General features: G+C 39.2%; 1 protein-coding gene across 2 annotated transcripts in view; it reads right to left on the reverse strand.

Moving 5' to 3' along the window:
- Nucleotides 1-26,873, reverse strand: part of NTRK3 (neurotrophic receptor tyrosine kinase 3) — a 774,406-nt gene that overhangs the window by 124,142 nt on the left and 623,391 nt on the right. For both annotated transcript variants that reach the window (XM_044279460.1, XM_044279461.1), the window contains one exon: nt 13,566-13,696. In XM_044279460.1, the coding sequence (XP_044135395.1) occupies nt 13,566-13,696 (131 nt within the window). The remainder of the gene's footprint in view (nt 1-13,565; nt 13,697-26,873) is intronic.

A 26,873-nucleotide genomic window follows, 5' to 3' on the forward strand; every position in this document is an offset into this window, starting at 1 on the left:
ACATTATAGGTGGAAAAAGAAACCTGACATTTTAACAGGGGAGTGTAGACTTTTCATATCTACTGTGTGTGTATATATATATATATATATATATATATATATATATATATGTATCTCTTTCCAGCTCATCAGGCTTATTACTAAGTTTACAACAATAATAGCTATTTGTTGTGCTTCATGTATTTGCTGTTATTACTTTTATAACAGGAAATAGATGGCATTGTGGTTCTTTTTCTTGTGCAGCATAAGGCTAAGAGATGTGTCATGCAGTATTAGTATTTTAGTTTTTAAATTATATTTAGTTTTTTCTTGCATTTTGTTAAAAATAACAGGCATTGGTTGCACAAAATGTCTATTAAGTGAGGTTCTCCTAGCGTAATACTGGCACATTTCTGGAAGTATTTAATAATAGAGATAAAGTCAACACCTCGGTGATTATCTTTGATTGACTCAATGCAGTGATTCAGCTCAAAATGGGCCTTTGGGTTATTTTCCTGTGATGTTGACTCTCTTTTATTGATTTGTGTTTTATTGATTTTCCAGTGGATCTATGATGCTGTCAGTTTGGACCATTGCAATGACAGTTGGACCATGGCTTATGAACATAAGGCACACAAATGCATCCGTATTAGGCCTCATGCACACAAACGCATTCTGTTTCCATGTCCGTTCCGTTTTTTTTTTTTTCATTTCAATGGGTCCACAAAAAATGCGGACAGCACACCATGTGCTATTCGCATCCGTATGTCCGTTCCCTAGCCCCGCCCAAAAAATATAACGTTCTATTCTTGTTTGTTTTAGGCATCGTTACAATGGATCCGCAAAAAAAAGGATGGCATACGAATGTCATCCGTTTTTTCTTTGCAGATCCGCAATTTGCGGACAGCAATACACATACGGTTGTGTGCATGTAGCCTTAAGCTGACCTTCACAGCATACTCATATACATAATATTAATTAACTCCTTAATTAGAGATGAGAGAATCGATTGAAAACAAATCAAATTCATTATGAATTTCCCAAAAAATTAGACAGTCCCTTAGGAGACCCCAGACTGTAATACACAATTTTTCAGGGGAATTTTGTGTGAATGGTTCCCTAAACAAAGTTCAAGAAATTTACTTATCTCTACTTTTAATGACTTTTCATTCATTATTATGATGCTGATTGAACAGCTAGACCTTTTCTGTTAGTTATGTTATGTGCTATTTATGTTTGTTAGTTTATTGAAGTAAGACATGTAGGATGACAGCTCCTAAGACCCCTGGTAAAGAGTTGATATTGCAGGGGAAATCTTTATACGGTTGGGGCTACACAACAACATGTGTTATGCAACTTCTTGTCCCTGCAAATTAGCACATTTCTTGTATTGATAGTCTATGGTAGCGCAAAGTGAAATTTAACATGTTGCGATTGTGATGCAATAGTCACAAAATAATCATCCATGTTGGCTTTTTGCGTGACTGTCATGTTGCATTGCCACATTGGCTATTATTACAGAAAAGCTGTGTGACTTTTCAGCAACATAGGTTGCCATTTAGCTGTACTCTTTTTTTTGTCACACCATATATGTCACCATGTAGCCCTAGCTTAGTTAATCATTTCCTATGCAGCGGCCAATAAAGGGACAAGTAAAATCACACCTGTCCATCAAATGAATAGCTTTCCACAATTTACAGATAATACATGGAAAGACTGGGCATGTCAAAGCAAAATCTGGTGCTTTTTGGCATCTAACTACCAAAGTACTGTGCCTAAGGCTAAGTTGAAAGGTACTATTTTTGGGCAGTCAAATATATTAATATATTATATATATATTTTTTTTTACGTGGTATAAAAGGTTTTCCTACATAGCTAATATTAAAGATTTCAGCCTTAATATTTCAGTGCCTTTTCTCTAGCTTATGTTTCAGTAGTTGGAATAGAAAACCAACATTGCAAAACTACTGAGGCGTTTTTTTATTTAGTGAAATGGACTTTGCAGTTTCTCGAAGCAGAAATTATCTTTATTGTTGTCCATCCAAACACCAACCTTATATTTGCCACATATAATTTTGATAATATTCCAATTATAGATCTGGTATGAGTTCTATAAGAAGATATAACTACAGTGTCACAAAAGCTACAGTATGAAAGGTACTTGAACGTTAGCCTTCTGTGCAATGCCGTTTTCCCGTACCGCAGTTTACAACACCATATGGGGTGTTTCTATAAACTTCAGAATCAGGGCCATAAATATTAAGTTTTTGGGGGCTCTTAACCCTTGCTTTGTAACTGGAAAAAATTGATTAAAATGGAAAATCTGGCAAAAAAGTGAAATTATGAAATTTCATCTCTATTTCCAATTTCCATTAATTCTTGTGGAACACCTAAAGGGTTAACAAAGTTTGTAAAATCAGTTTTGTATACTTTAAGGGGTGTTGTTTCTAAAATAGGGTCACTTTTTTGGAGTTTCTACTCTAGGGGTGCATCAGGGGGTCTTCAAATGTGACATGGCAGCTTAAAATTATCCCAGTGAAATCTCCTTTCCAAAAAAATATGGCATTCCTTTAGTTTTGCGCAATGTCGTGCCACCGTACAGTAGTTTACGACCACATATGTTTTTTATCTGTAAACTACAGAATCAAGGCCATAAATATAGAGTTTTGTTTGGCTGTTAATCCTTGCTTTGTAACTGGAAATAATGGATTAAAATGTAAAATCTGCCAAAAAAGTGAAATTCTGAAATTTCATCTCTATTTTTCATTATTTCTTGTGGAACACCTAAAGGGTTAACAAAGTTTGTAAAAATCAGTTTAGTAAACCTTGAAGGGTGTAGTTTCAAAAATGGGGTCATTTTTGTGGGGTTTATACTCTAGGAGTGCATCAGGGGGGCTTAAAATGGGACATGGTGTAAAACAAACAGTCCAGCAAAACCTGCCTTACAGAAACCGCATGGCATTCCTTTCCTTCTGTGCAATGCCGTGTGCCCGTACAGCAGTTTACGGCAACATATGGAGTCTTTCTGTAAACTTCAGAATCAGGGCCATAAATATTGAGTTTTGTTTGGCTATTAACCCTTGCTTTGTAACTGGAAAAAATGGATTAAAATGGAAAATCTGCCAAAAAGTTAAATTCTTCAATTTCATCTTTATTTTCCGTTAATTATTGTGGAAAACCTAAAGAGTTAACACAGTTTGTAAAATCAGGGGTGTAGTTTCTGAAATGGGGGTCACTTTTTTAGAGTTTCTACTCTAGGGGTGCATCAGGGGGTCTTCAAATGTGACATGGCAGCTTAAAATCATCCCAGTGAAATCCACTTTCCAAAAAAACATATGGCGTTCCTTTCCTTCTGTGCAATGCCGTGTGCCCATACAGCAGTTTACGACCACATATGGGGTGTTTCTGTACACTACAGAATCAGGGCCATTAATATGTAAGCCTCACAAAGTGACTTCAGACCTGAACTGGTCCTGATAAAATTGGGTTTTAGAAATGTTCTGAAAAATTTCAAGATTTGCTTCTAAACTTCAAAGCCTTTTAACTTCCCCAAAAAATAAAATGGCATTCACAAGATAGTCAAAAAATGACATATGGGGACTGTAAAGTAATACCTATTTTTTGAGGTATCACTATCTATTATAAGAGTAGAGAAATTGAAATTTGGAAATTTTCTTCTACTTAATTTTCCACTTTTAACCACTGTCATGAAGTACAATATGTGATGAGAATAGTCTGGATAAGTAAAAGTGTTTTAAAGTTATCACCACATAAAGTGACACATGTCAGATTTGCAAAAAAATGGCCTGGTGCTTAAGGTGAAAAATGACAGGGTCCTGAAGGGGTTAATTTGCTTTTAATTTATTTAGTTCAGCTAAAAGTATTTGAGACAGAGAAGTGCAAGGCCATGCACAGAGGTCGCAGCAGAGTACGGGGGGCGTGGCAGCAGTAGTCGCAGGGAGAGGCCTGCGCTCCCGATGTCATCTAGCGGTCGTGTTTTCACCAGCAACCCAGCGATTCTTGATTGGTTAACTCAGTCATCCACTTTATCCCAAGTGACATCAGACACCCCCAGCCAGCCGTCGGTGTGTTCGTCAAACACAACCCTTAGTTGTCATGGCCCAGGAGCAGGGCCCTGTGCCCTAACCTGTTCTCAACCTGCCTCTGTCCTTTCGTCCAGAGTCAAGTAGTGATGAGGAGAGTGATGTGGGAGCTGGTGTTGTGAGCTGTCAGTGACTATTGAGGAGGACATCAGTGATGTGCAGACAGTACTTGTGCAACAGGTGTTTTGCGCTAATCCGCGCTTTGTCAAGCCTCCCTTTTTGTTATACCACCTTTTTGTTACAATGAAATAAAACTGCAGTTCAAGATTGATGGTGAGTGCCGCGGTACTTTTTTCTACTTTTCTACTTCCCTATATGAACTATAAAATCAGCAGAGCACCACCTTGAGACCACTGAGTGCGATACTCTGATTTAAGTGATCATACAGACACATGTAGCAGTGCCGGCTGCGTTACCTCTCATTTTCTCGCATTATTAAATATTTATTATTAAATGGAACCAAAATTGATTAAAATTATAAGAAACTAAAATTAAATTTGCCAATATTTTATCCCAATCTTCAATGGAAATTCTCGGACAATCAATTTGCTAAGTTTTTGGGCTGAGAACGTCTATTATTAAATTGTGCAGAGCTAAAGTGGCTCCTCGTGCTGCTGCCACCTCAACACTTTGTCGTCGTGCCACTCTGTGGCCTCCTCATGCTGCTGCCACCTCCACAATCTCTCATTGTCGTGCTACTCGGTGGCCTCCTCATACTGCTACCAGCTCCACAATCTCTCGTCGTCGTGCTACTCTGTAGCCTTCTCATGCTGCTGACACCTCCACAATCTCTCGTCGTCATGCCACTCTGTGGCCTCCTCATGCTGCTGCCACTTCCACAATCTCTTGTCGTCGTTCTACTCTGTGGTCTCTTCATGCTGCTTCCACCTCACCACTATATCATAGGTCCACTCTGTGGACATATCATGCTGTTCCTACCCTCCCCACTTCATGAATGGTCTACTATTTAGGCTTTTGGCCTGGCTGACCTCATCATTAATTTGACCTTTCTTCTGATCTGTTAAAAGGAAGGAAAAATGAGACGCACAAAGGATCCTGTCTGTGTAGCAGCTGTAAGGCCCATATGGTCCCATAAAAACTGGCTTATGATTTGGTATCCAACAGCAGGAGTGGGTACAAAACACTGAATAAATGCAAATATTCCATTCACATGCCTTCTCTTTTTTTTGGGGGGGGGGGGGCATTAGCAATACTGATGGATTACTGAGCAAATGCTGACCGAGTGAAGGCGTATGCTCCACAGACAGGATACATTTTTTGTGGGTTATTGTTCTGACGGATCAGAAGAGAGGCAAATTAATCAGTGACATCAACACAAACTTACTGCTGACACACTCTTAACTCTGTCAGGGGGGCTCTACTTGTATAAGTGTTTAATAGAACAGGTTCTGTAGACATCTATGTGGAATCAGCTGACGACGATGTAAAAGGAGTGCGCTTCTTCTTGGCGCTAACATCGACCTGTAAGGCTGAGTTAATACTTGAGTTATTTAGTCAGTTTTGGCCCCGTGACTGCCCAAATAAGTGAAGCGAGTGATTCTAAGTGTGACGCCTGTCATCTGCATGTCATACTGACTCACAGTATTATTTTACTACCAAAGCAGACCCCCTATGCGTGTTACTGCAAGGCACAGTGTTCTACATCACTATAAAGGCTCTCTGCAGCTAGGAAATAATAATCTTTTTACATAATTAGCCACAAATAAATTTGATTCAAACCAAATTTTTCCCAAAAATTCAGCGAATTGGTGAATCGAATTTTAGAAAAATTTGCTCATCTCTATACATCATTATATATATAATATCCAGATTGCCTTATTTTACCTGTTAAGAAGGTTAACAATCTTTTTAGACACCTAAAATGTATTATTGTGATTTTTTGTTGAAGTCATTGAACCCTGTTTTTTCTTTGCAGGACCAAGTCACCTACTTCCAATATGCTAGTTGGCTGGAATAAGAGAAACAAAATAATTACCTTTTCTTTAGAAATAGCATGGCCAAGAATATTTAGACAAATGATAGCTACGTACTGCAGATGGGAAATCATCCATCCTTGTCTTACCCAGTCTATTAGTTCTAGTCGATTTATATCTTTATTTTTTTTATACATGATATTTTTCAAAAATGTTTTGTGCGTCTCTTTTTTGTAATAATGTAATGTTTAATAGAAGACTGAAATTTGGTTGTTTGTTGCGTTCTCACTTTCTAAAATATATATGATTTATGTTTTCTACACAAACGGACTCCAATATCAAAAATCATTGTATAATAATACTACTACTACTACTACCAATATTATTTCATTCCATGCTATTTATACAATTTGACTATTTGATCTCCTTAAAATTTATTGTATGGCAAATTACTTGTGCATTGAGAACTCTTGCTATGTATATCATTGCCACTTTGACATTTCAATATTTTCAAAATGGTGTTAAAGGAGTATTCTAGTGTTCATCGAGCACCAAAGTGCTCGGGTAGAACACTTTGGGATGCTCGGGTGCTCTACAGTGCACCCAAGCACAATGAAAGTCAATGGGAGAACCCGAACATTAAACCAGGCACCACATGATCTGAAGAGAGGAGGTTGCCAGGTCCCACTGAGGTCTATGCAGAAGATTTCTGTACAGTAGGGGAATCCCAGTGCTTAGGAGTCTCTGCTCTGAGTCCATATATAACTATGGCCATATATGGAGTCAGTGCTTGGGGTATTTAAATCTAATTTAGCCTCTATTTCTGAAAAGTTTCTGCTGGGATTTGAACTCACAGTCTTCTACATTAGAGGCAAGAACCTTAACCACTCAGTTATAAGTCTGAACAACAAACTGTGTCAGAAAAACATCATAGTAGTAAGTATTCCTATACAGCAGAAGTATAATTTTATATTTAACTGCAGGTTAATATGCAGCTCTATAGCTTAGTGGTTAAGGTTCTTTGCTCAAATGTAGAAGGTTGTGAGCTCAAATCCTGGCAGAAAACTTTCAGAAATAAAGGCTGAATTTAATATATATATATATATATATATATATATATATATTTTATAACCATAATATATTTATATATTATTATATATTTAGAATATATAATATATTATGGCTAAAAACATCAGTAGTAGTTTCCCACGTATTATGCATTCATATATCAAAAGTATGACTATATATACAGGGTGGGCCATTTATGTGGATGCACCTTAATAAAATGGGAATGGTTGGTGATATTAACTTCCTGTTTGTGGCACATTAGTAAATGTGAGGGGGGAAACTTTTCAAGATGGGTGGTGACCATGGTGGCCATTTTGAAGTTAGACATTTTGAATCCAACTTTTGTTTTTTTAATAGGAAGAGGGTCATGTGACACATCAAACTTATTGGGAATTTCGCAAGAAAAACAATTGTGTGCTTGGGTTTAATGTAACTTTATTATTTCATGAGTTATTTACAAGTTTCTGACCACTGATAAAATGTGTTCAATGTGCTGCCCATTGTGTTGGATTGTCAATGCAACCCTCTTCTCCCACTCTTCACACACTGATAGCAACATCGCAGGAGAAATGCTAGCACAGGCTTCCAGTATCCGTAGTTTCAGGTGCTGCACATCTCGTATCTTCACAGCATAGACAATTGCCTTCAGATGACCCCAAAGATAAAAGTCTAAGGGGGTAAGATCGGGAGACCTTGGGGGCCATTCAACTGGCCCACGATGACCAATCCACTTTCCAGGAAACTGTTCATCTAGGAATGCTCGGCCTGACACCTATAATGTGGTGGTGCACCATCTTGCTGGAAAAACTCAGGGAACGTGCCAGCTTCAGTGCATAAAGAGGGAAACACATCATCAGTGTGTGAAGATTGGGAGAAAAGGGTTGCATTGACAATTCAACACAATGGGCAGCACATTGAACACATTTTATAAGTGGTCAGAAACTTGTAAATAACTCATGAAAGAATGAAGTTACGTTAAAACCAAGGTTTATTAAGGTGTAGCCATATAAATGGCCCACTCTGTATATATATATATATATATATATATATATATATACAGTACAGACCAAAAGTTTGGACACACCTTCTCATTCAAAGAGTTTTCTTTATTTTCATGACTATGAAAATTATAGATTCACTCTGAATGCATCACAACTATGAATTAACACATGTGGAATTATATACATAACAAAAACGTGTGAAACAACGAAAAATATGTCATGTCATATTCTAGGTTCTTCAAAGTAGCCACCTTTTGCTTTGATTACTGCTTTGCACACTCTTGGCATTCTCTTGATGAGCTTCAAGAGGTAGTCACCTGAAATGGTCTTCCAACAGTCTTGAAGGAGTTCCCAGACATGCTTAGCACTTTTTGGCCCTTTTGCCTTTACTCTGCGGTCCAGCTCACCCCAAACCATCTCGATTGGGTTCAGGACCGGTGACTGTGGAGGCCAGGTCATCTGGCGCAGCACCCCATCACTCTCCTTCATGGTCAAATATCCCTTACACAGCCTGGAGGTGTGTTTGGGGTCATTGTCCTGTTGAAAAATAAATGATGGTCCAACTAAACGCAAACCGGATGGAATAGCATGCCGCTGCAAGATGCCGTGGTAGCCATGCTGGTTCAGTATGCCTTCAATTTTGAATAAATACCCAACAGTGTCACCAGCCAAGCACCCACACACCATCACACCTCCTCCTCCATGATTCACGGTGGGAACCAGGCATGTAGAGTCCATTTGTTCACCTTTTCTGCGTTGCACAAAGACACGGTGGTTGGAACCAAAGATCTCATATTTGGACTCATCATACCAAAGCACAGTTTTCCACTGGTCTAATGTCCATTCCTTGTGTTCTTTAGCCCAAACAAGTCTCTTCTGCTTGTTGCCTGTCCTTAGCAGTGGTTTCCTAGCAGATATTCTACCATGAAGGCCTGATTCACACAGTCTCCTCTTAACAGTTGTTCTAGAGATGTGTCTGCTGCTAGAACTCTGTGTGGCATTGACCTGGTCTCTAATCTGAGCTGCTGTTAACCTAATTTCTGAGGCTGGTGACTCGGATGAACTTATCCTCCGCAGTAGTGACTCTTGGTCTTCCTTTCCTGGGGCGGTCCGCATCTGAGCCAGTTTCTTTGTAGCGCTTGATGGTTTTTGTGAATTCACTTGGGGACACTTTCAAAGTTTTCCCAATTTTTCGGACTGACTGACCTTCATTTCTTAAAGTAATGATGGCCACTAGTTTTTCTTTATTTAGCTGCCTTTTTATTGCCATAATCCAATTTTTAACAATCTATTGAGTAGGACTATCAGCTGTGTATCCACCTGACTTCTCCACAACGCAACTGATGGTCCCAACCCCATTTATAAGGCAAGAAATCCCACTTATTAAACCTGACAGGGCACACCTGTGAAGTGAAAACCATTTCAGGGGAATACCTCTTGAAGCTCATCAAGAGAATGCCAAGAGTGTTCAAAGCAGTAATCAAAGCAAAAGGTCGCTACTTTGAAGAACCTAGAATATGACATATTTTCAGTTGTTTCACACTTTTTTGTTATGTATATAATTCCACATGTGTTAATTCATAGTTTTGATGCCTTCAGTGTGAATCTACAATTTTCATAGTCATGAAAATAAAGAAAACTCTTTGAATGAGAAGGTGTGTCCAAACTTTTGGTCTGTACTATATATATACATCAGTTTGAGATATTCTTTGATGAGCAATGTATGCTATATTTGTCTATGTACAGCCACCCAGTGGTTGAGTTGTGCATTGCAATCTGTCAATAGTTTTGATTGCATTTCTTAATGTCGTATTGAATCAGTTTCATGAGAAATTTTAATCCTTAAACAAATATAAGCAAAGGTAAGGGTGGACACATCTGTACCTGTCAGGATATCAAGCTCACAGACTTTATTTGTGTTAAAATGTAATATATTGGCCCTAATTTATCAAGGCTGACATGCTTTATTGGCATTGAAGGGGCCTGTGGAAGCATGTAATTTGTGATGAGGCACAGGCCTCATCATAAATTACCTGCGTCCTCCAGCTCCGAACTGCCATAGATTTCAGTCATTATTTACACCAGTTTCTGGTGTAAAAGTTGAAAATCTGGTGGATTTGCATCTTTTCTATGCCATAAAAAGTGCAAGGGGAATAGTAAATTTCCTTCATTATCCCGTGAGGGATGGGATAAGAAAAGCTCAGCATCCTTATATTTAATGTTGAGCGAATAAAAGTATCCAAAGCTGACTCCGATCAAAATTTTTGGAAAAATTTGATTTGCTGCATAGCCAAATTTCCTCGCGCTTTGTGATAACGAATACATTTTCCCTGCAGTGGCGTTAAAAACTAAAAAAAATATACTCACCTCATCCATTTGCCCGCGAATAGGCCACTACATCCATCTTGATTGAAAATACTGTGCAAAATCTTGCCCCAATGTCTTCAATCAAGATGGCTTCAGCGCCCTCTACACAATCAAATGGATAAGGTGAGTATTTCGGCGCAATCATGGCACAATCGCTAATCCCTGTCATTCCACCCGCTCCATACAAACAAATGCGCTTTGTGACAAAATAATTTGTCATGAAGCGAGTTTCTTTGTGAAATTTGGCGAAGCAGCTGAATCGAATTTTCCATAACTTTGCACTTCTCTTCTTATCTTGATTATATGCTTCAGAGCCATGTTTGTATATGAAGATTGCAATAAAAAGGAATGCATGCACTTTATGTATTGGTTGGACTGTATTTACTATACACTTATGCACTTAATTGACTTAATTGGATATTATTGCCTTTCACAAGTATATGGGAGTTTATTAGAGTGGAGCAAAGTAGAAAAATATCTGAATATTTTTTTTTTTTTTAAAGAGTGGTGCGAAGTGAGTTTCCACTGTCGGCAATGGTGGAAGCTCCATGTTTGGACTTTGGAATGTATATGGATCGAATGATGAATTTCCCCCAATGTCTTTTGTTTTTCCATTCTTTCTTTTCTTTCTGTGCAAATAAGTTGGACAAGTGGCTCAATAAAAACCTGTCATAAAACATGATTTAGATAACTTACTAGTAATTAGGGGGTGTTTAGTGATTGTAATTAGCTGGTCTAAATGATTGACTCACAATGTTGTAACGGAGAACAGTGAAGAAATTACTCTAATAGTGGTCATCAGGTTCATCTAAGAGGTTACTCATGAGGAATATTTTTGTAAATACATTTTTTAGATACCTCCATTTGAAATTGTATTTCTACTTATTACAACTGATTTTCCACTGCATTATAATTAAATACTAGCACAATATCAATGCAGGGTATTGTATAGTTATTGACTGATATTCCTTACAGTTAAATCTTTATTTTAAAGTATATATTTTTTTTTTTTACACTCTGTCCCTTCCATGCACTCAATAAAATGTCTACTTTGGAACCCTTAGGGAAATATAAATGTATAGCTAGATTTATTCTGTAAAATAAATGGGCACTATTATTTCAGTTCACTTCTACTGTATAATGTTCTCCATGCTGCTACTGTTTCCAAGGGTATGATACAGAGAAATATGGGAGCAGAATCTCCTCTTTTATGGATGTGCTGTGTATGGGAGACATTATAGCAGCTTGCCTGCACCCATCAGATTGGGGAAAACAAATAGGGGGTCATGGTTTAGTTGCCCATAACAACCAATCAGATTCCACCTTTTATTTTGGAAAGCTCATTTGGAAAGTGAAAGGAGTAATCTTATTGGTTGCTATGGCCAACTAAGCCAGTTCTACTTCACATCAGTTTGATAAATGACTCCCAAAGCCTTTTAAAGGAAAAACTTTAAAAAAATATGGAATTACAGTCATATAAAGGACAGATATAATTGCATTCCTAAGGGTAAGGCTATACGACATGTGTTGCAGCATGGATAACAGAGTAGTAGTGATCCCATAGAAATTATGGGTCACTACATGAATCACAAAAAATCCAGCAGTGTTGGATTTTTTGTGACTTTTACAGAGATACCATTCAATTCTGTGGGATCACTGTTACTCTGCTATCCTGGCCATAACACATGTTGTGCAACTAATGTCGCTGTGTAGCTTTACCCTTAAGTAGACACACATAACAGATTATTCTGTCAAGTCAACTAAAACAATAGGTGTGCTTGCAAGCAGGTGTTTAAGGAACTTATGATGAACATGGCATGTTTCTTTCAAAAACAGCGCTCCTCCTGTCATTGTGTTGAGTCTTCAATTGTAGCCTAGTTTTCTTGAAGTGAATTTGACTGAGCTGCAGTATAGATATGGTGTTATTTTGGAAGAAAGTGACCATGTTCTTTTGATCCTGGACAGGCTCCTTAGAGGGCTTCTCTGGGTACAGAGCTGAAATAAGATATAACCTATTCTTTACTCATTTACTGTATATGAGTGGAGCATTGGAGCATTTCCATGTTCCAATGCTCCCCTTTGTATTGTGCTTTATCGTGCAGCATAATGTCTATTTGTTTATTGCCAAGGACTTATCCGCTTCTCCTCACTATACTAGGTGGAGACTTCTGTTTTAGAGACAGGTACTGGTAGTAATTCAAGAAAATGCTCCGATGCTCCACTCATATTGAGTAAATAAGTAAAGAAGAGGTTATATCCTGACAACCCCAGACAACCACTTTGAGAAAAGGGATTACCCTTCAACTGGAGAAAGTCTCCTTTACAGCCATTAGTGATGAGCAGCTGGGGTCATATTCGAATTCGTGATATTTCACAAATATTTTGTTGAATATTTGTCGAATATTAGCAAATTCGAATATTCGTTACATTGCACATTATTTTTTTTTACTCGAAAATCAGAAAGATAATGATTGTTTAATAAGAGCATATTACATGATCATGGTGTGGGTCAAAAACGAATAAATAGCACTATAGAATATAACTATACACTGTTCACTTCAGATGGAAAAAAATTATGAATATTTTAAAATATGAATAAATAGCACTATATCGAATATAGTCCTATAATTTCGTTTTTTAGACTATCCATAATTTTTTTTCCATCTGAAGTCATGATTCCTCCCTGCTTAAGGTGCTTCTGGGCCAATGACTCATTGGCCCACAAGCAAGAAGCAGTGAGGCATTATTTGTTCAGATAGAAAAAAATTATGAATATTCTAAAAACAAATATATAGCATTATATACTAAATATTCATGAAAGTGGCAATATTCGAGAAAAAAATTTGCTTTTTGAATATTCGTGCACAACACTAACAGCCATAATGTGGAAGATACTAATTTGTGAATATCTGCTCAACAGGCTGAGACATAAAACTACCACATCCTTATGAATAACTTTATAGTATTACTATTTAGTTGACTAGTTTATTTTAAAGACCATGGACATTTTCTGTCATAGTTTTAAATACCAACACTGAATCTATTTAATTCCGCAAATGTATACTGTAAAGAAGAAAATAACATTTACAGATAAGTAGTTCTTGTTTTCGTACCTTGACAGCTACAAGCATCTTGTCTTTGGTTGGGCTGAGGTTGTAGCACTCAGCAAGAAACACTTTCCCAAAAGCTCCTTCTCCAAGTTCCCTCTTCAGAACAATATCCCTTCTTTTAATGTACTGCACATCTAGATGTAAAAAACAAAATACATTATAAATGTCATGCATAACTGAATAAAGATCTGTACCAGATTCTGGGGTGTATCACAGTAAAAGCCCAGAATAATTCATAGTTAATGAACTATACACGTAGATTATTTCTATGCACAGTATAACCTAAAAAAGTAGCAAGGTTCCTGAGAACCAATTTGTAGAACAAAGCACCTATCACCATTTTAATTTGAAAGCATATACAGTTGCAAGAAAAAGTATGTGAACCCATTGGAATGATATGGAATTCTGCACAAATTGGTCATAAAATGTGATCTGATCTTCATCTAAGTCACAACAATAGACAATCACAGTCTGCTTAAGCGAATAACACACAAATAATTAAATGTTACCATGTTTTTATTGAACACACCATGTAAAGATTCACAGTGCAGGTGGTAAAAGTATGTGGACCCTTGGATTTAATAACTGGTTGAACCTCTTTTGGCAGCAATAACTTCAACCAAACGTTTCCTGTAATTGCAGATCAGACGTGCACAATGGTCAGGAGAAATTCTTGACCATTCCTCTTTACAGAACTGTTTCAGTTCAGCAATATTCTTGGGATGTCTGGTGTGAATCGCTTTCTTGAGTTCATGCCACAGCCTCTCAATCGGGTTGAGGTCAGGACTCTGACTGGGCCACTCCAGAAGGCGTATTTTCTTCTGTTTAAGCCATTCTGTTGTTGATTTACTTCTATGCTTTGGGTTGTAGTCCTGTTGCAACACCCATCTTCTGTTGAGCTTCAGCTGGTGGACAGATGGCCTTAAGTTCTCCTGCAAAATGTCTTGATAAACTTGGGAATTCATTTTTCCTTCAATGATAGCAATCCATCCAGGCCCTGACGCAGCAAAGCAGTCCCAAACCATGATGCCCCCACCACCATACTTCACAGTTAGGATGCGGTTTTGATGTTGGTGTGCTGTGCCTCTTTTTCTCCACACATAGTGTTGTGTCTTTCTTCCAAACAACTCAACTTTGGTTTCATCTGTCCACAGAATATTTGCTGCTGTGGAACATCCAGGTGCTCTTGTGCAAACTATAAACGTGCAGCAATGTTTTTTTGGACAGCAGTGATATCCTCCCATGAAATCCATTCTTGTTTAGTGTTTTCTGTATCGTAGATTTGCTAACAGGGATGTTAGCATATGCCAGAGACTTTTGTAAGTCTTCAGCTGACACTCTAGGATTCTTCTTCACCTCATTGAGCAGTCTGCGTTGTGCTCTTGCAGTCATCTTTACAGGACGGCCGCTCCTAGGTAGAATAGCAGCAGTGCTGAACTTTCTCCATTTATAGACAATTTGTCTTACCGTGGACTGATGAACAGCAAGGCTTTTGGAGATACTTTCCAGCTTTATTCAAGTCAGCAATTCTTAATTGTAGGTCTTCTGAGAGCTCTTTTCTGCGAAGCATCATTCACATCAGGCAATACTTCTTGTGAAAAGCAAACCCAGAACTGGTGTGTGTTTTTTATAGGGCAGGGCAGCTGTAACCAACACCTCCAATCTCATCTCATTGATTGGACTCCAGTTGGCTGACACCTCACTCCAATTAGCTCTTGGAGATGTCATTAGTCTAGGGGTTCACATACTTTTTCCACCTGCACTGTGAATGTTTACATGATGTGTTCAATAAAAACATGGTAACATTAAATTATTGGTGTGTTATTAGTTTAAGCAGACTGTGATTGTCTATTGTTGAGACTTAGATGAAGATCAGATCACATTTTATGACCAATTTGTGCAGAAATCCATATCATTCCAATGGGTTCACATACTTTTTCTTGCAACTGTACAGTAGGGATCAGTTTAAATGTCCATTGCTGGCTTAGCTGTGTAACTATGTAGGGAAACTGTCTTAGGTTAGCAGGCCCTGTAAGTTTTTAGATATTCTAGAAATAAGCTACTGTATATCTTGCTCCTGTGAACATTTAAGTATATTCTTATGAAAACTACAGTACTTTGTGATATCAATTTGAGATAGGACAAACTCACCTCTGTAATATGCATAAATATTATGTATGCATTTACAAATTATGAGAGCAAACTAAAATATGAGTTCAAACATTTGTGGAACTCCCAGAAAACAGCACCCTTTAAAAATATATTTTGTTATCAATTCTAACCTGCTAGACTTACTCTGACCCACAGAGACTAGCAGAAAGTGCTATTATGAAGGGCAATGTCTAAGAGAGATGAAAGCTCTGAAGGTAAGTAAAATATGTTCTTCCTTACCATTCCCCTTGTCCTAATATGCATGTCATGAGATGACCAGCTTTTCAAATCAACGTGATTTAACAATATTGTGTCACAATGTGTTTTTATAACATGTGCCTGTGTGGCTCCTGGTGGTTGTGTTGTGAATTGCACCCTGTCAAAGAATTTATTAGCACGTTGCAAAATTATATTGAATTGATTTTATGAGAAACTGGAGTTCTTAACCAGATTCAATCTTAAATGGGTTGTCCTGGTTCAGAGCATAACCCGGACATACCCATATTTTCAGTCAGGCAACCCCACTAATATGAGATGAATCATACAGGGCAAAAGCATGTTATGGAGATCCTTTGACATACTGGGCTCTACATAGGGACTGCTAGGCCGAGGCTTCCGACCACAAGTGAGCCCGGTGACATCACCAACACTAATGGGCGGACTTTAGCCTGCCCTAGCCTGTAAAACGGCTAGGGCAGCGCTAAAGCCCATCTATCAGAGCCAGTGATGCCACCGGAATACACTGGTGGGCAGAAGCCAACTCCTAGCAGTGTGAAAACATAAACAAAGAGTCCCTTGCCCTGCACAATCTAGCTCAGGGCAAAGGAGTACATCAGAGCATGAAATCCTCCGATGTTTATATCAGGGGGCCTGCCTTGGTGAAAATGTGGGCATGTCCAGGTTCAGCTCTGAACTCAAACAACGCCTTTAAAGTAAGGATGGACACAATCTATTTTTGGCTGTACAAGTTCACAGAACATTTTGGCCAAGTTCTAAAGCGTACAGTACATACATTCATTTGTCCTTGGATGAAATAATCTATAGAGTTCCAAACCTCTTCTGAATGCAAAATCTGAACCACAACTGTTCAAAAGAAAGCTGAGGTCACCATAAACAAGGGAAGAAAATAGCTGGCATTGGGCAAAGTATAAGTGGCAACTCTGTTATGTGATGAATGATAAGAAATGGTGAGCCAGGCCTTGTGGCTGAATCCATGTGAATCCTTACTCTTATGGACCCAAAGCTTGCTATAGTAATAGCTGCTGACCTGACATTAGTTGTTTAGTCAACAAATGCTGTCATGAGATTTACAATGTTTAGGTGGCCACATATAGATACAAATTAATAATTTCCCTACCTTTTGGCTTGACATATCCCCAGATGAGTGGTACAAAATGACCAAAATGACCAACAAAATGAACAATATTATGTGTGTGGATATGTGGCCATCTAGTAGTTGTGGTATAAGTTGCAGCATGTCAGGTTTAACTAAAATGTCAAGATAATGTATTGAATTTGTATTATGAGAAATTGGAGTCATTGACAACATTTGTGGAAAGTTAAGGATGAACATCATCTGTATATTTATCTATCTAGCTAGCGATCTATCACAAGATTGGAGGCAATTGTCTTGAAATTAATTTTAGGTCTAAGTCTTATGAACTGATTGCAGGATTTTATTTCAGTATGTGCTCCAAAATGCTCCAATTGTCCTGAAAATACTTGTATGACACTCAAGTTCTCCTAGAACTCATATTTTTGTCTTTTGTCTTTCTTTTTTCTTTTTCTTTTTCATACTATTTTCTTTCTTTATGTCTATTCTCCAATCTTCAATCTCTCTAACCCAAAGACAACATAAGCAATATACAATATAAAAGAGAAAAATGATCCAGCACTCCTGAAATTTTTGAGCCGTTGGTCTTGACTGCGAATGACACATATGGAGGTTGTACCACTGTACAAATTTTTATCACTGAAATTTTAAGAACAGACGGCTCAAAAATGTCAGGAGTGCTGGATTGTTTTTCTCTTTTTTCCTTGCCTCAAGAGGTCTCACCATGGTTTCCTGTGCACCCAAGGACTGCAATACATGTGCAGGCGAGCTGGTTTACCTTACAAGTCCAATATACAATATACCCTGTCGATGACCCAGTAAAAATGCTTAATTGTACACCTATTAACCAAAATGTACATTGCTGGTGATACAGAATCTTTACACAGTTTTTACAAAAAAAAATAAGACCCTCTAAAAAAGTACTGTTTCTTTAATAGCTCATGTGCTGAGCAGCACAATTTGTATGTATTTCTATGTACATATACCGTAGTCCCTAATAGTGTTGATCACAAATATTCAAATTGCAATTTTTTATCGTGAATATAGGTACTTTGAAAATTCATGAATATTTAGAATATAGTGATATCTATTGGTAATTCTGAATATTCAAGATTTTGTTTTTTAAATCAGTACACATGATCCCTCCCTGCTTCTAGCTTTTGGGCCAATGAGAAGGCTGCAGTATCTTTGACTTTAGGAATAGTATTGATTGCAAATTTTCGTAATGCAAATTTTTGTAATGTGAATTTTTATTGCAAATTTTTCAATTGCCGAGTAAAAACATGATTCATCTCTGCTTTTTGCTTGTGGGCCAATGACTCATTGGCCTACAAGCAAGAAGCAGGGAGGAATCATAACTTTAGATGGGAAAAATGATGAATATTCTAAAAAACTAATATATAACAATATAGCACTATATTGAATATATTTGTTTTTTCGAATATTCTTAATATTCTAAAACAAGAATATATAGCAATATAGCGAATATTCGGAAAAAAATATCAAATATAGAGCAATTTAGCTAATATAGTGCTATAATCTTTTTTTTAATAGTTGAAAATCTGAACTTCAGATAAGAAAAAAATTACAACTATTAGACAAAGAAGATTAAAGCACTATATTAGCTAAATAGGCTCTATATTCTTTTTTTTTTAAATATTCGCTATATTGCTATAAATTCTTGCTTTAGAATATTATGAATATTCAAAAAACAAATATATTTGATATAGTGCTATGACTCATTGGCCCACAAGCAAGAAGCAGGGAGGAATCATGTTTTTACTCGGCAATTGAAAAATTTGCAATGAAAATTCACATTATTACGTGATCATTAACTTGCCGATTTTTCAAGTAAAAAAAATCGTAGAATATAACAAATATTCAAATTTGCTAATATTCTGCAAAATATTCACAAAATATCACAAATTCGAATTTGACCCCTGCCGCTCATCACTAGTCCCTAACACTTTTCACATCAGTGGCAGAGCTCAGAATAGCGTCTGTGCTTTGGACATTACATAATATCTTAGAGCTCCTGATTGGCTGTGAGGCTGACTACAAGGCATTATGGGAAAGCCCACCTGCCAGGGCAAGCCCACCTGTGATGTAGTCTTCTTTCTTTATCTTTCCTGATCTGTTTTCATCACTGGTGTACAGAATTTGAATGTAAAATGGGGAGCCCTGGTTAGTGTTATTGATCCAAATTGAATTGCCAAAACTTTAGCTTCATTTGGAAATATCATTTTTGGGAAACTCATAGCAAATCTGATTATTTTAAAATTGATTTGCTCAACGGTAGTCATGTACAGTAAATCTATAATTTTTGTAACTTCCGAACAGAATGTACGGTGCAGCAAATATTTACTTGGTGTAGTAGATATACACAACTTTCATTTATCTTGAATTATTAACATTCCTAGACTTGCAGCTAACTACATAGCAGCAGATTTCTGCGCTAGAATAATGGAACAATACATCTGGGCAATTATAGCACTGACATTTTGCTTATTCGTAACTGCTGCGTGATGTCATCTCTCTTGCAAGTTTCCTATTAACTTTTGTATATAATGTATTTACTCGCTACTCTTGTGTCTGGACTTTTCTATTTGTCTGATGTTCTTTTGTATCCAGTGAAGCATAATGATTTTAACATCAACTGAGGTGGGCAAAGGATTAAACAATATCTAACAATCTTTAAAATCTAATACAGTCTCCTAAAAAATATGTATGACCCCTGTTTTCCATCACAATGAAAGTCTGCTTCTGCTGCAGCTGTCAGAGATGGTTCAGAAGAAACACTGGCAGATAATTGAAATTGGAATATGTAACATTGCTTAACTGAGCATTATGTGCATTGCAGCAGTACGACTCAAGCATCACAATGGAGTACCTTGTATTTTTTCAGGACCCAACTTTCAGCTATACAAATTGAATTTGTCTCTACTTTTGATTGCCCACTCCTAGAGCTTGAACCCATCTTACGATCCTTTAGCAATATATTCTAAACCTGGTGATCTAGTCCAGTTGTTCTAAACCTATGATACACATGAGGGCTGAGTGTGGTAGGTGGGACTTGCCTAGCATCTATAAATGTTTCATTGCTGGTCACTAGGGCCTCTCAACCTTCAACTGCATTGCTGTCCTTCCCTGCTCTTCACTTTCATAGGCTACAAGAAATTATCATCACAACTTCCTCACCTTGTCTGCAATTAGCTCATGGTGGAAGGCATGTGTCCTGCAATGCTTCCCATGCAGCGGCATTAAGGTGAGTATTTGAGATCATTTTCTTTTGGCCTTGAGGAATCACTATTGAACAACTTTTTTCTACTAGTACACACTATGGAGCCTTTATTACTACACGATGCACTATCAGGGGGCCTTAGTTCTACTGGGGCAAGATATGTGGGCATTATTACTTCTGGGACATGCTATGGGATCATTATTACTACTGTGGGCACTATAGTGGGCTTTATTACTGCAGGACACCTTAGATGGCACTATATGCAGACATTATTACTACTTGGGGCATTATGGGGTTATTATTACTACTGGGGACATTACAGTTAGCTCTACTATTACTGGCGGCACTATACCGGTTATTATTACTACTGGGGACATTATGGTGGAATTTATTACAACTGGGGGACAACCATAAACATGATTACTACTATAGGCACTATGGGGGAGATTATTACTATGGGGAAACCCTGGGAGAGAATTATTACCAGTAATTGGACATTTGAGGACACTATTGCTGTGAGTACACATAACCGGAGAGGGTTATGGAAAAGTGGGAACCTAAGATGCCTATGTGATAAACTCTGAAAAGACTAAACATGACTGAAAGAAGTCAACATGATAGACTGGTCCGAATGGAAAAGATGAGAAAAGAGAACATCTATATCAGAATGTAATTTGAAATGTGGAATGTAATTTAAAAATAATAGTCATCCATCATGGGTCCTAATGTGGTGATTGTCATTTTGAAAAGAAGATTAGGGCTTCAAGATGTTCTACTCTTTCTGTCAAATCTAAAGGAACCACTGACAGAGGCTTAGAATGGAGCCTATGAATGCGGAGTGAGAATATCCTTATTCTGGTAACATTTATCACTGTTCCATTACTTGGGGGTCCACAGTTCTAACTTTTTTTTACTAGTGGGACGTGGTCTGATAAGGAAGAGAACCACTGATCTACTCTATAAAGTTAACTTTGAGCAGAGCCCTGTCTTCAAGCTTTTGATTAAAATGCATGCACAAAAAGTTACTTTTTCTGAATTGTTGCTCTAGTTTCACTGCTGTTCTTACATGTGACCAATGCTAGAGCTAGACAGTCTGGCATTATATAATCTTGACTAGTAATTGTCGGACGAAGATAAGGCACAACATCAGAGTCCAGACTTATGTGAACTGAAGTAGAAGAATTAAGCACTGAACACTGCTTCACCTGAGCTTGATATGAAACTAGTGAAAATCCGCATGTGGCTACAATGGCTCAGCCTCATCATGTACAAGCATTCTAAGCTACTATATTGTACCAGGGTGTGTGATATTCCATGATAGCGCTTACAGGTGAGAAAATGTGAATTGCCATAGGTAACATGGGTGCATTAGGTCAGTTTTTCATATCAATATTTGCAAACCAAAATCAGTAGTATAACATGAAAAGATTTGCACTCTGTTTTGCACCCACTCCTAGTTTAAGGTACAAATACCGTACAGTCATTTTTTAAGTTAGTTAGGATTCTAAAGTCACTTTCACACGGCGAGCACTTTGATTAATATTTTACATCAATATTAGTAAGCCAAAACGAGTTGTGCGTCGAAAACAGATAAGAAACCCAGATATTTCCATTATACTTTTTGTCTGTAAGGTCAACTCCTGATTTTGACTTCCAAATACTAATGTAAAATACTGACCAAATACTGACTGTGTGAAAGAGATCTAAAGGACCACGCAGCTTCCAATGGTACAACCGTAAGACAGTCGCAAAGATGGAGCTGGGTTATGCTCATTTGAAACACAGTAGTATTTGGTTGGTATTTTGCATCGATATCTGTAAGCCATAACCAAAAACGTAGCCTATAGAGAGACAAACTATCCTGGAGCTGTATGGAATATATTCCACTGTATAGTGGCATGCAGCAATGCTATTTACATGGGCTCTGGATCTAAACGTTATAATTTCTTAGCATCACAGTTTTCAGTTGTTACAAATCTGGAATTTAGACAGCATTGCCTTTAACAAAACTAACAAGGGAACAATACTATGTATCTTGGGGGCCAGTGTTTAGCAAATTCTCAAAGACTCATTCCATTCCAAGGTACCACTGCTATAAAATGTACCACTGCTATAAAATATATCACTGCTATAAACGATATCACTGCTATAAAATGTACCACTGCTATAAAATATATCACTGCTATAAATAGTATCACTGCTATAATTCTAAAGGATTGTATGTGTGTAGCAGAGTTGTATCTGTGTATAGCAGGTCTGTGTGTGTATAGCAGAGCTCTGTGTTTGTATAGCGGAGCTGTATGTGTGTAGCAAAGTTGTATCTATGTACAGCACTGCTGTGTGTGTGTAGCAGAGCTCTGTGTGTGTGACAGAGCTGTGTTTGTGTGTGTGTGTTTGTGTTTCAGACCAATACCTAAAAATAAATAGTCTAGCTAGCAGAACAAGAAGCACGGTGGGCATGCAAAAGAGCAATGACAGGAGACACATTTACTTGGATAGGTACATTTAATGAAATGATCACATCCTCCATGGCTGTTTGTTACAATGATTAGCAGATGAAACAGTAAGGGTAACAAGAAGTGACCTAGAAGTGACCTAAACTATTACCCCCCCCCCCCCCCTTCCTCTCCACACACACACACTAGACATTAAAGTAGAACTCCCGGCAAAAAGTTTATTCTCTGACCTGCTAGAAAGTGATGTCATGTAACCAATGTAACCAACTCTCTAATCTCCAACTGACACAAGACAGGAAGTCAGTTACTTCTCTACTCATTCCTATGAGACTGACATTGAGTGTCCCATATGAATACATAGGGAAACTGACATCCTGTCCACACATAAGATGCAGTGTTATTTGGAAAGTCTGATTGATGGTCACATGACACAGCCGAGAAGCAGAAAGGAGGTATAACTCACAAATGCAGCCACTGGTAAAGAAAAAATTATATACATTGTCTACAGATTACATCATGTACCTTTCTAACAGGTCAGAGAATAACATTTATGGCGAGAGTTCTTCTTTAAAGTTATTGACCATGATCCCTCCATTTCAGTAGGAGGGAAGATTATATATATATATATATATATATATATATATATATATATATTTTAGTGATCTGGATAAATTAAAACTTAGCTTTTATTATAGCTCCTATAAGATAAATGAGATTTTGTTCCTCAAGGTGAAAATGAAGAGGTAGGTAATCGTAGATTGCTCGCAGTATCCCACGATAACGGGATTTGTACTGAGGGCAATACTAAAATGTCCACAAAGGCAAAAATGTGAAATGACTGATGTATTCCACACGTGATATTACAAGGTCTAGACAGTTAGAGTGGTACACATCAGTATTCAAGCCGTAAGTTGTCGGATTTGGTACACACAGGCACTAGAGTTGAGCGAACACCTGGATGTTCGGGTTCGAGAAGTTCGGCCGAACATCCCGGAAATGTTCGGGTTCGGGATCCGAACCCGATCCGAACTTCGTCCCGAACCCGAACCCCATTGAAGTCAATGGGGACCCGAACTTTTCGGCACTAAAACGGCTGTAAAACAGCCCAGGAAAGGGCTAGAGGGCTGCAAAAGGCAGCAACATGTAGGTAAATCCCCTGCAAACAAATGTGGATAGGGAAATTAATTAAAATAAAAATTAAATAAATAAAAATTAACCAAAATCAATTGGAGAGAGGTTCCATAGCAGAGAATCTGGCTTCCCGTCACCCACCACTGGAACAGTCCATTCTCAGATATTTAGGCCCCGGCACCCAGGCAGAGGAGAGAGGTCCCGTAACAGACAATCTGGCTTCATGTCAGCAGAGAATCAGTCTTCATATCATAGCAGAGAATCAGGCTTCACGTCAGCCACCACTGCAACAGTCCATTGTCATAAATTCAGGCCCAGCACCCAGGCAGAGGAGAGAGGTCCCGTAACAGACAATCTGGCTTCATGTCAGCAGAGAATCAGTCTGCATGTCATAGCAGAGAATGAGGCTTCACGTCACCCACCACTGCAACAGTCCATTTTCATAAATTTAGGCCCAGCACCCAGGCAGAGGAGAGAGGTCCCGTAACAGAGGATCTGGCTTCATGTCACCAGAGAATCAGTCTGCATGTCATAGCAGAGAATCAGGCTTCACGTCACCCACCACTGCAACAGTCCATTTTCATAAATTTAGGCCCAGCACCCAGGCAGAGGAGAGAGGTCCCGTAACAGAGGATCTGGCTTCATGTCACCAGAGAATCAGTCTGCATGTCATAGCAGAGAATCAGGCTTCACGTCAGCCACCACTGCAACAATCCATTGGCATATATTTAGGCCTAGCACACAGGCAGAGGAGAGAGGTCCCGTAACAGACAATCTGGCTTCATGTCAGCAGAGAATCAGTCTTCATATCATAGCAGAGAATCAGGCTTCACGTCAGCCACCAATGCAACAGTCCATTGTCAGATATTTAGGCCCAGCACCCAGGCAGAGGAGAGAGGTCCCGTAACAGAGGATCTGGCTTCATGTCAGCAGAGAATCAGTCTTCATGTCATAGCAGAGAATCAGGCTTCACGTCACCCACCACTGTAAGAGTCCATTTTCATAAATTTAGGCCCAGCACCCAGGCAGAGGAGAGAGGTCCCGTAACAGACGATCTGGCTTCATGTCAGCAGAGAATCAGTCTGCATGTCATAGCAGAGAATGAGGCTTCACGTCACCCACCACTGCAACAGTCCATTTTCATAAATTTAGGCCCAGCACCCAGGCAGAGGAGAGAGGTCCCGTAACAGAGGATCTGGCTTCATGTCACCAGAGAATCAGTCTGCATGTCATAGCAGAGAATCAGGCTTCACGTCACCCACCACTGCAACAGTCCATTTTCATAAATTTAGGCCCAGCACCCAGGCAGAGGAGAGAGGTCCCGTAACAGAGGATCTGGCTTCATGTCACCAGAGAATCAGTCTGCATGTCATAGCAGAGAATCAGGCTTCACGTCAGCCACCACTGCAACAATCCATTGGCATATATTTAGGCCTAGCACACAGGCAGAGGAGAGAGGTCCCGTAACAGACAATCTGGCTTCATGTCAGCAGAGAATCAGTCTTCATATCATAGCAGAGAATCAGGCTTCACGTCAGCCACCAATGCAACAGTCCATTGTCAGATATTTAGGCCCAGCACCCAGGCAGAGGAGAGAGGTCCCGTAACAGACAATCTGGCTTCATGTCAGCAGAGAATCAGTCTGCATGTCATAGCAGAGAATGAGGCTTCACGTCACCCACCACTGCAACAGTCCATTTTCATAAATTTAGGCCCAGCACCCAGGCAGAGGAGAGAGGTCCCGTAACAGAGGATCTGGCTTCATGTCAGCAGAGAATCAGTCTGCATGTCATAGCAGAGAATCAGGCTTCACGTCAGCCACCACTGCAACAGTCCATTGTCATAAATTCAGGCCCAGCACCCAGGCAGAGGAGAGAGGTCCCGTAACAGACAATCTGGCTTCATGTCACCAGAGAATCAGTCTGCATGTCATAGCAGAGAATGAGGCTTCACGTCAGCCACCACTGCAACAATCCATTGGCATATATTTAGGCCTAGCACACAGGCAGAGGAGAGGTTCATTCAACTTTGGGTAGCCTTGCAATATAATGGTAAAATGAAAATAAAAATAGGATTGAATGAGGAAGTGCCCTGGAGTCCAATAATATATGGTTATGGGGAGGTAGTTAATGTCTAATCTGGACAAGGGACGGACAGGTCCTGTGGGATCCATGCCTGGTTCATTTTTATGAACGTCAGCTTGTCCACATTGGCTGTAGACAGGCGGCTGCGTTTGTCTGTAATGACGCCCCCTGCCGTGCTGAATACACGTTCAGACAAAACGCTGGCTGCCGGGCAGGCCAGCACCTCCAAGGCATAAAAGGCTAGCTCTGGCCACGTGGACAATTTAGAGACCCAGAAGTTGAATGGGGCCGAACCATCAGTCAGTACGTGGAGGGGTGTGCACACGTACTGTTCCACCATGTTAGTGAAATGTTGCCTCCTGCTAACACGTTGCGTATCAGGTGGTGGTGCAGTTAGCTGTGGCGTGTTGACAAAAGTTTTCCACATCTCTGCCATGCTAACCCTGCCCTCAGAGGAGCTGGCCGTGACACAGCTGCCTTGGCGACCTCTTGCTCCTCCTCTGCCTTGGCCTTGGGCTTCCACTTGTTCCCCTGTGACATTTGGGAATGCTCTCAGTAGCGCGTCTACCAACGTGCGCTTGTACTCGCGCATCTTCCTATCACGCTCCAGTGCAGGAAGTAAGGTGGGCACATTGTCTTTGTAGCGTGGATCCAGCAGGGTGGCAACCCAGTAGTCCGCACAGGTTAAAATGTGGGCAACTCTGCTGTCGTTGCGCAGGCACTGCAGCATGTAGTCGCTCATGTGTGCCAGGCTGCCCAGGGGTAAGGACAAGCTGTCCTCTGTGGGAGGCGTATCGTCATCGTCCTGCCTTTCCCCCCAGCCACGCACCAGTGATGGACCCGAGCTGCGTTGGGTGCCACCCCGCTGTGACCATGCTTCATCCTCATCCTCCTCCACCTCCTCCTCATCCTCGT

Source organism: Bufo gargarizans, chromosome 2 (genome assembly GCF_014858855.1).
Source record: "Bufo gargarizans isolate SCDJY-AF-19 chromosome 2, ASM1485885v1, whole genome shotgun sequence".
NCBI lineage: Eukaryota > Metazoa > Chordata > Amphibia > Anura > Bufonidae > Bufo > Bufo gargarizans.